At 62.7% G+C, this 8,788-nt stretch overlaps 2 protein-coding genes across 2 annotated transcripts; both read left to right on the top strand.

The window, feature by feature from the left end:
• Positions 1-381: 381 nt before the first annotated feature.
• On the top strand, positions 382-2,469 carry LOC144309515 (testis-specific Y-encoded protein 3-like). The gene is made up of 5 exons (XM_077890597.1): positions 382-868; positions 1,596-1,673; positions 1,835-1,946; positions 2,090-2,235; positions 2,329-2,469. Exons 1-5 carry the CDS (start codon positions 494-496, stop codon positions 2,467-2,469), a joined length of 852 nt encoding a protein of 283 aa, XP_077746723.1. The 5' UTR covers positions 382-493.
• Positions 2,470-6,281: 3,812 nt separating this feature from the next.
• LOC144309514 (testis-specific Y-encoded protein 3-like) lies at positions 6,282-8,365 on the top strand. Its single transcript, XM_077890596.1, has 5 exons — positions 6,282-6,768; positions 7,496-7,573; positions 7,735-7,846; positions 7,986-8,131; positions 8,225-8,365. The coding sequence occupies exons 1-5, from the start codon at positions 6,394-6,396 to the stop codon at positions 8,363-8,365; spliced, it is 852 nt and encodes a 283-aa protein (XP_077746722.1). The 5' UTR covers positions 6,282-6,393.
• Positions 8,366-8,788: the final 423 nt, after the last annotated feature.

Here is an 8,788-nt window from a genome sequence, read left to right as displayed (position 1 = left end):
CTTCGTGCTGCAATGGAGACTTCAGGCAGCCGGGGCCCGCGGGGACGTAGGCACCCCGAGGGATGAGGGGACGCTGCAGTCCCTAGGCGTTGGGACCGTGCAGGAGCGTGTGCATGAAGCCAGCGCCGGGAGGGAGACCGAGCAGGCCCCGCTGCTTGTGGAGTTGGTGCTGGCGGTGGAAGACGCCATGGTGCTGGTCGAGGTCGTAGACGGGGCGGCGGCTGACAACCGTGAGGAGGCAGAGGAAGAGGGGCAGAGGGAGGGGGAGTCTCAGGCGGTGGGAGAGGAGGAGGAGTGTGAGCATGAGGAGGACTCGGGGGAGGAATCTGAGCAGGGCACGCAGTTTGAAGCGGACGACCAGGAGGCCGATGAGATGAAGACTGACCCCGAGGAATCTGATGAGGAGACCGGGACTGACGACGACGAGGAGACTGAAGACGACAGGCCTGAGGTGGACGATGACTCCGAGCAGGACGACGCCGAGGATGTGGCGATGGCTCACGAGGAAGAGGGGGAGGCTGAGGAGGAGGCCGTCATGTCTGAGACGGAGTACATGCTGGAGGAGGAGGCGAATCTTCAGGAAGAGGCACATAAGCCGGAGGAGGCCATGGAGGAGGGCCAGGGAGAGGAAGGCGCCAGGGAGCTGCAAGAGCAGCAGCAAGGGTCAGAGCATCCAGAGGCAGGGCCGAGTCCGTTGGAGTGCCCGCTGGAGGCTCTCGAGGCGCTGCGGGCAGACATGGAGCCCACCAATGGAAGAGGCAGGCGCTCCTTTGCTCCGTTCCAGCTCAGGCTGGGTCAGAGAAGGCACCATCGCCTGCAACAGCGAAGCGCCCACATGCAGGGCATCCGTGGCTTCTGGGCCAAGGCTGTATCCTTGCTGCTGTGGGGCAAGGACACCAAGGTGACGCGGGTGGGGGGGACGTGGGGGGCTGGGGGTGGGGGGGCCGGAGCCAAGCGGGCCGTGAGGAGGGCAGGGGCGCTGTGGGGTATGGGCATCCCTCGGACAGCATTGGTGAACGCTCCCCGCCCGTCCCGGGGTGGGAGTGGCGACGACGCTCATGCCCCGGTGATCGCCACAGCCTTGGGAGCCCGCTTGAGGGTGGGCTCCTCCTGGGCTGGATCGTCCCCAGAGGCAGCGAGTGTCAAGTGCGCGGGACGACATGCGGTCCGGGTCACACGTGGGAGTGGCAGCAGGGTCTCCGCACTGGCCGCGGCTCCCCGCAAAGCCCCTTTTCGCCTCGGCACACTGCTGCAGCCAGGGGGCTGCGTGTGCCCACCTCTGACCTGGTCGCCCAGAGCCAGGGACGTGCGCCGTCCCGGGAGCAGCCCACTGTGCCTTGCCGTGGGGCCACAGGCATGTGCGGTGGACGGGGTGCGGGGAGGGGCGTGTCTCGGGATACACAGCTCCCGTCCCGTGGCAGCGCGCACATGGGCAGCAGCCCGAGGCCCAGCGGGCCGTGCTCGGTGCAGCCTGTGCGGATGGCCCGGGAGCCGGCGGGAGGGCAGGGGCGCCAGGGCCACGCTGCTGTGCGGGCCTGCGGCGTTGTTGTAGCTCTCGCATCTCCAGCCCCGGAAGGCTCCTTGACCTAAAGCAGTTTGGGAACCACCCCCAGCTGTCAGCCGTGATCAGTGAGCAAGATCTGCGCATGCTTCGCTTCATGACGAACCTGAAGGTCAGGCCCAGGGCGCGGAAGAGGGTCCTGGGTCGGGAGGCGAGAGGCTAGGACACGTGATTGGCGAGCTGAGGCTGCCAGGGGGAGGCCTCAGCACAGAGGTGTCACCACGCTCCCCGGGAACCCCCAACCCCGTCTCCGTGTCCCCCATTTGTCGGCAGGTGCAGGAAGTCACCTTTCCCAGTGCCTGCCGCAGGATCCTGCTGTTCTTTGGCAAGAACTCCTACTTCCAGAACGAAGTCCTCGTGAAGGAGTATGTCGTCAGTGCTGCTGGTAAGACAGCTCGGCATGACTGCCTGCCGGCCTGCCTGCCTGCCTGCCTGCCTGCCGGCCTGCAGGCCTGCCTGGAAGCGGCGGGTGGACGGTGGAACCGGGTTCACCGTGCAGCACCGTCTCACGTGCCGGTTGCCCTGCAGGCTACAGAGCGTCGCACTCCACTCCCATCCAGTGGTCGCAGCACTACGAACGGGAGGCCTACCGCCGCCAGACCCACGACAACGGCCTTAACTTCTTCAACTGGTTCTGTGGCCACCACCTTGCCGGGTCAGGCAGGATCGCTGAGGTGGGGCCCTGTGACAGACTGGGTCAGTGAGCTCGCTGGGTCCCCCAGCTGCTCCGGGTGGGGATGTGAGTCCCGCTCTCTCTTTCCTGCCAGCTCATCATGGATGACCTGTGGCCCAATGTCCTCAAGTACTACGAGAGGAAGAAGGCGCCGGGAGAGGGAAGCCACAGGAGGACAGGTGAGGAGCCGAGGGTGTGGGCGTGGAAAGGGGGGATCTCGGGGGACTTTGGCTGACACACTGAGGCTGCGGGTGGCCCTGACGGGGAGTGACCCCAGGTCAAGTTGGCATCATCCCCCTGAACCCGGGAGGCTGGGGAAGGGCCGTGCCAAAGGGCTCGTGCCTGGGGAAGCTCAAGACATTGGGAAAGGGCTCTGTCATTGCAATGAGCCGTGCCAGAGAAACAAAGCCAGCCGAGCCGCACCGCCTGTGCGAATGGTCCTGGCGGGGCCCTGAACCCCGTCCTCCGGTGCCCGAGTACCGCCAGACGTGTGGGCACGGCCAAGGTGTCCCTGCCGCCCTTGACACCGTGCGTAGGCGAAACTTTGCAACGAGGCGCTAGGCGGGGGTGGAATCACTGCAGCGATCCCCTCGGTCTCCATTGGCGTCCCCTCCGCCGCCCAAAAGGCACACAGAGAACCCTGGCCAGCATGCCGACATTAAGGAGCACGAGTTTGAATTCCGTGGGCGCGTGCGTGGAGGAAACCTAAAGGCAGAACCCCCCGTGCTCGGGGCGGGGGCGCTGCGGGGGCCAGGAGAATCATAGCCATTGGAGCCAGGCCGAGAATCACTCGTGCGTCGGCCCCTTGGCCCAGAGACCATACAGACTTGTGTCATGGCCGCCTGGCTGTCTGTGTCTCTGCGTGTACCTGAGGCCCTGGGTGTTTCTGTCCCTGCCAAGGAGCCTCAAGATGCCGAGATGAATATGAGGCGACGGCACACTTGTCCACAGCCGTCGCACACATACAGATGGATGCCAGCGGTCAACACGGCTCTCCTGCAGAGGAGATCACTGAGGACGACGCTGTGGTGCTGACACGACAGACACATGATGGGGCTCCAGGAGCCATGTAACTTTCATTAAAAGTTAGAAACACAAGATCCTGTGTGTGTTTGTGTTTGTGTGTATGCATCTCACTAATCAATCAATCAATCAATCAATAAACAAACGAACGAGAATTTGGGTAAATAAAAATAACCAAGATGAGCTGGGCGTCTGAGTCCGTCTGCCTCTGAAGGAGACCCCAATTCTTTCCTTTCGGGACCCAGTGCCTGTAGTGTTGCAACAGGGTGCACTACTTGTTTGGTGGCGGCCCGAGGCGTCCCATATGGTTCCAGTCAAGGAGGGGCAGGGAGCATAGAGGCCTCAGGGACTCAGCAGACCTCGCAGAGCGCACGAGGTCTGGCCCCCGATCCCCCTGAAGGTCCGCACACTCCACACCACCCTGGCTGTGTGGCTGAGGGTGGTGAGTGGCAGGAGAGCCTGTGGTGGATGGGGGACTGTGTCCGTGGGAGCCAGATCCTACCTGGCTCACTTAGGACTGCCTGACCCATCGTGCAGATCCAGGAGGGATACACAACCGCACAGCGTGGCGCAGGGGCCGGGGCACCGCCCAGTGAATGCGGGGCCCTCCCCCAGGCCTAGTAAGGAAGGGCTCCTGCATGGCCTGCCGCCTGCCTCCGGCCAGACTTCCTCGATTGATTGACTGACTGATTCATTGATTGATTGATTGATTTTTCCATTCATTCATTCATTCATTCATTCATTCATTTTTTGGTAGATGAGTGCTTTTATTTCCAACAACAGAGAAAGAGCAGGTAACCTGAACAGCCACCCTCTATAAAACATAAAAAAATGCAAGGCAGAATCAACCCAAACCCTTGAAATACATAGCTGAGACCACAAGGTACTGCATATGGTCGGGATGATTTTCAAAGTACAGACTTGTAAACGCAGTGCAGAAAGTTTCTGTACACCCTTCATCCGTCTCCCTCAGAGGTGAACATCTCCTGACCACGCTCCAATGATAAAAACGAAGAGACCCCCATGTGTACACTAGGACTAAACTACAGACGGCACTCAGATTCCGCCAGGTTTTCCAAGGAAGGTGCTTCTTCCGCTGGACACCTGTGTGTGATAGCACATTACACTTAGTTGTCACATGGCTTTCGTTTCCGTGACACTTCTTTTGTCTTTCCTAATTGTTGAAGATGTTGACAATTTTGAAGAATACTAGCAACCGATAAGTGTAGACTGTCTCTCAGTTCACTTGTATCTGATGCTTTCTCGTGTGTAGATAGGAGTTGTGCTCTCTTTTTGGGCAAAAACGCCAGGGATGGGAAATTGATCACGTCATACCCTGCTCTGTGCCTCCCAGGCAGACAGCGTGGTCAGCTCTCAAGGCTCTGGACTGAGAAGTCTCCTGATTCTTCCTCCAACGTTCCTCCAACAACGGCACTCATGCCTGTCCCTCCCGCTGAATAGATTTTTTTACAAAATCTCTTCCTTTTCTCCAACAACAACACATTTTCACCAATGCCCTAAGTTTCAGTGCGCTATTTATCTTTCGGCCCAGACGGAAGGATGTTATTCAATATGGATAATAGGGGTCATGATCTGAGCCTTGCTCCGGCTCCTCTCGTGGTGGCTGCTGTTCCTTTGCTCCTGGTGTGCACCGTCAAGGGAACTTTCCACGGCAAGGACTCTGTCCAATGCTGTCTGTGATGCATCTTGTAAGGTCGAGGCGAGAAAAGCCCTCAAGATGTTTCAGACTTCCCCAGGTTTTGTGGTCATCATGGGATTCACTGTCTTGCAAGTGAACACTCCCCTGGATGAATTCTAGTCACCATCATCTGCCTGTTGTCCTCTCCAAGTAAGCCAGAGCTCCCGTCTTTTCCTCGGGCTTTAGGACGCGCGCGTGGTTGCCCTGCAACCTCAAATCCCTCACGAGTTAGTGACAAATTGTGAATTCAAAGGCTTTGTTTTCGGCTCTCCTTCTTAACTGCAAAGTGGGAGTGACACTCTTTCTGGCTCTTCACATCCTCAAGAGACCTCCTGGATGTAAAGGCTCCGGTGCCGGCAGGTGGTGCCCCAGGACGCAGTGGGCGGCACGCTCTCGGGGATCTCCTGGGCATCGTCTGGCAGATGTCGGCCAGGAAAATGGCCAGAGACACGGACGGGGGCTGGAGGACACCGACCCGACCTCCGCCGAGGCGGCTGCTCGGTCTCCTGGACTCCCTGGCTCAGGGCTAGTCGTGGGAGGGCGGGACCGCCCAGAGCCCCTCCCACCGCCTTGCCCCTGATTGGCAGGGCCTTCCTTGGGGCCAAGGTCCGGCACGTAACTCCACTCCCGGGGGTGGAGCTCCCGGTGAGTCAGGGCACAGGTGCCTGGCAGCAGGCGGCAGGCCAGGAGCCGCTCTGCGCCTGCGCCGCCTTCTCGCCCGCGCCTCCCGGCGGCGGCCCTAGGGGGCGTATTTCCGCCAGCCACGAGCCGGGCCACTGCGGGGACTCGCGGACTCGGACCTCCAGCGCCTTCCCTCACAGCGGCCCAGCTCCCTACAGGCCCGTGGCGGGGGGGGCGGGGGGGCGTTGGGAACCGGGCCGGGGCCCCATGGAGAGCGAGACGGGGTCCCGGGAAGCCGGGCTTGCCCCGGCATCCTGGCCCTGCTTCGTGCTGCAATGGAGACTTCAGGCAGCCGGGGCCCGCGGGGACGTAGGCACCCCGAGGGATGAGGGGACGCTGCAGTCCCTAGGCGTTGGGACCGTGCAGGAGCGTGTGCATGAAGCCAGCGCCGGGAGGGAGACCGAGCAGGCCCCGCTGCTTGTGGAGTTGGTGCTGGCGGTGGAAGACGCCATGGTGCTGGTCGAGGTCGTAGACGGGGCGGCGGCTGACAACCGTGAGGAGGCAGAGGAAGAGGGGCAGAGGGAGGGGGAGTCTCAGGCGGTGGGAGAGGAGGAGGAGTGTGAGCATGAGGAGGACTCGGGGGAGGAATCTGAGCAGGGCACGCAGTTTGAAGCGGACGACCAGGAGGCCGATGAGATGAAGACTGACCCCGAGGAATCTGATGAGGAGACCGGGACTGACGACGACGAGGAGACTGAAGACGACAGGCCTGAGGTGGACGATGACTCCGAGCAGGACGACGCCGAGGATGTGGCGATGGCTCACGAGGAAGAGGGGGAGGCTGAGGAGGAGGCCGTCATGTCTGAGACGGAGTACATGCTGGAGGAGGAGGCGAATCTTCAGGAAGAGGCACATAAGCCGGAGGAGGCCATGGAGGAGGGCCAGGGAGAGGAAGGCGCCAGGGAGCTGCAAGAGCAGCAGCAAGGGTCAGAGCATCCAGAGGCAGGGCCGAGTCCGTTGGAGTGCCCGCTGGAGGCTCTCGAGGCGCTGCGGGCAGACATGGAGCCCACCAATGGAAGAGGCAGGCGCTCCTTTGCTCCGTTCCAGCTCAGGCTGGGTCAGAGAAGGCACCATCGCCTGCAACAGCGAAGCGCCCACATGCAGGGCATCCGTGGCTTCTGGGCCAAGGCTGTATCCTTGCTGCTGTGGGGCAAGGACCCCAAGGTGACGCGGGTGGGGGGGACGTGGGGGGCTGGGGGTGGGGGGGCCGGAGCCAAGCGGGCCGTGAGGAGGGCAGGGGCGCTGTGGGGTATGGGCATCCCTCGGACAGCATTGGTGAACGCTCCCCGCCCGTCCCGGGGTGGGAGTGGCGACGACGCTCATGCCCCGGTGATCGCCACAGCCTTGGGAGCCCGCTTGAGGGTGGGCTCCTCCTGGGCTGGATCGTCCCCAGAGGCAGCGAGTGTCAAGTGCGCGGGACGACATGCGGTCCGGGTCACACGTGGGAGTGGCAGCAGGGTCTCCGCACTGGCCGCGGCTCCCCGCAAAGCCCCTTTTCGCCTCGGCACACTGCTGCAGCCAGGGGGCTGCGTGTGCCCACCTCTGACCTGGTCGCCCAGAGCCAGGGACGTGCGCCGTCCCGGGAGCAGCCCACTGTGCCTTGCCGTGGGGCCACAGGCATGTGCGGTGGACGGGGTGCGGGGAGGGGCGTGTCTCGGGATACACAGCTCCCGTCCCGTGGCAGCGCGCACATGGGCAGCAGCCCGAGGCCCAGCGGGCCGTGCTCGGTGCAGCCTGTGCGGATGGCCCGGGAGCCGGCGGGAGGGCAGGGGCGCCAGGGCCACGCTGCTGTGCGGGCCTGCGGCGTTGTTGTAGCTCTCGCATCTCCAGCCCCGGAAGGCTCCTTGACCTAAAGCAGTTTGGGAACCACCCCCAGCTGTCAGCCGTGATCAGTGAGCAAGATCTGCGCATGCTTCGCTTCATGACGAACCTGAAGGTCAGGCCCAGGGCGCGGAAGAGGGTCCTGGGTCGGGAGGCGAGAGGCTAGGACACGTGATTGGCGAGCTGAGGCTGCCAGGGGGAGGCCTCAGCACAGAGGTGTCACCACGCTCCCCGGGAACCCCCAACCCCGTCTCCGTGTCCCCCATTTGTCGGCAGGTGCAGGAAGTCACCTTTCCCAGTGCCTGCCGCAGGATCCTGCTGTTCTTTGGCAAGAACTCCTACTTCCAGAACGAAGTCCTCGTGAAGGAGTATGTCGTCAGTGCTGCTGGTAAGACAGCTCGGCATGACTGCCTGCCGGCCTGCCTGCCTGCCTGCCTGCCGGCCTGCAGGCCTGCCTGGAAGCGGCGGGTGGACGGTGGAACCGGGTTCACCGTGCAGCACCGTCTCACGTGCCGGTTGCCCTGCAGGCTACAGAGCGTCGCACTCCACTCCCATCCAGTGGTCGCAGCACTACGAACGGGAGGCCTACCGCCGCCAGACCCACGACAACGGCCTTAACTTCTTCAACTGGTTCTGTGGCCACCACCTTGCCGGGTCAGGCAGGATCGCTGAGGTGGGGCCCTGTGACAGACTGGGTCAGTGAGCTCGCTGGGTCCCCCAGCTGCTCCGGGTGGGGATGTGAGTCCCGCTCTCTCTTTCCTGCCAGCTCATCATGGATGACCTGTGGCCCAATGTCCTCAAGTACTACGAGAGGAAGAAGGCGCCGGGAGAGGGAAGCCACAGGAGGACAGGTGAGGAGCCGAGGGTGTGGGCGTGGAAAGGGGGGATCTCGGGGGACTTTGGCTGACACACTGAGGCTGCGGGTGGCCCTGACGGGGAGTGACCCCAGGTCAAGTTGGCATCATCCCCCTGAACCCGGGAGGCTGGGGAAGGGCCGTGCCAAAGGGCTCGTGCCTGGGGAAGCTCAAGACATTGGGAAAGGGCTCTGTCATTGCAATGAGCCGTGCCAGAGAAACAAAGCCAGCCGAGCCGCACCGCCTGTGCGAATGGTCCTGGCGGGGCCCTGAACCCCGTCCTCCGGTGCCCGAGTACCGCCAGACGTGTGGGCACGGCCAAGGTGTCCCTGCCGCCCTTGACACCGTGCGTAGGCGAAACTTTGCAACGAGGCGCTAGGCGGGGGTGGAATCACTGCAGCGATCCCCTCGGTCTCCATTGGCGTCCCCTCCGCCGCCCAAAAGGCACACAGAGAACCCTGGCCAGCATGCCGACA

Source organism: Canis aureus, unplaced genomic scaffold (genome assembly GCF_053574225.1).
Source record: "Canis aureus isolate CA01 unplaced genomic scaffold, VMU_Caureus_v.1.0 NW_027326476.1_RagTag, whole genome shotgun sequence".
Taxonomy (NCBI): Eukaryota; Metazoa; Chordata; class Mammalia; order Carnivora; family Canidae; genus Canis; species Canis aureus.
The sequence above is the reverse complement of the archived record's forward strand: the minus strand, read 5'-3'. Positions and strand labels throughout refer to the sequence as shown.

What these genes read in the sequence shown, in the direction of transcription:
- LOC144309515 (XM_077890597.1), top strand. Translation starts at nt 494, where the DNA reads ATGGCTCACGAGGAAGAGGGGGAGGCTGAGGAGGAGGCCGTCATGTCT. An exon ending in GTGGCTTCTGGGCCAAGGCT is followed by an intron (nt 869 to 1,595) that starts GTATCCTTGCTG and finishes GACCTAAAGCAG; the next exon opens with TTTGGGAACCACCCCCAGCT. An exon ending in GTATGTCGTCAGTGCTGCTG is followed by an intron (nt 1,947 to 2,089) that starts GTAAGACAGCTC and finishes GTTGCCCTGCAG; the next exon opens with GCTACAGAGCGTCGCACTCC.
- LOC144309514 (XM_077890596.1), top strand. Translation starts at nt 6,394, where the DNA reads ATGGCTCACGAGGAAGAGGGGGAGGCTGAGGAGGAGGCCGTCATGTCT. An exon ending in GTGGCTTCTGGGCCAAGGCT is followed by an intron (nt 6,769 to 7,495) that starts GTATCCTTGCTG and finishes GACCTAAAGCAG; the next exon opens with TTTGGGAACCACCCCCAGCT. An exon ending in GGTCAGGCAGGATCGCTGAG is followed by an intron (nt 8,132 to 8,224) that starts GTGGGGCCCTGT and finishes CTTTCCTGCCAG; the next exon opens with CTCATCATGGATGACCTGTG.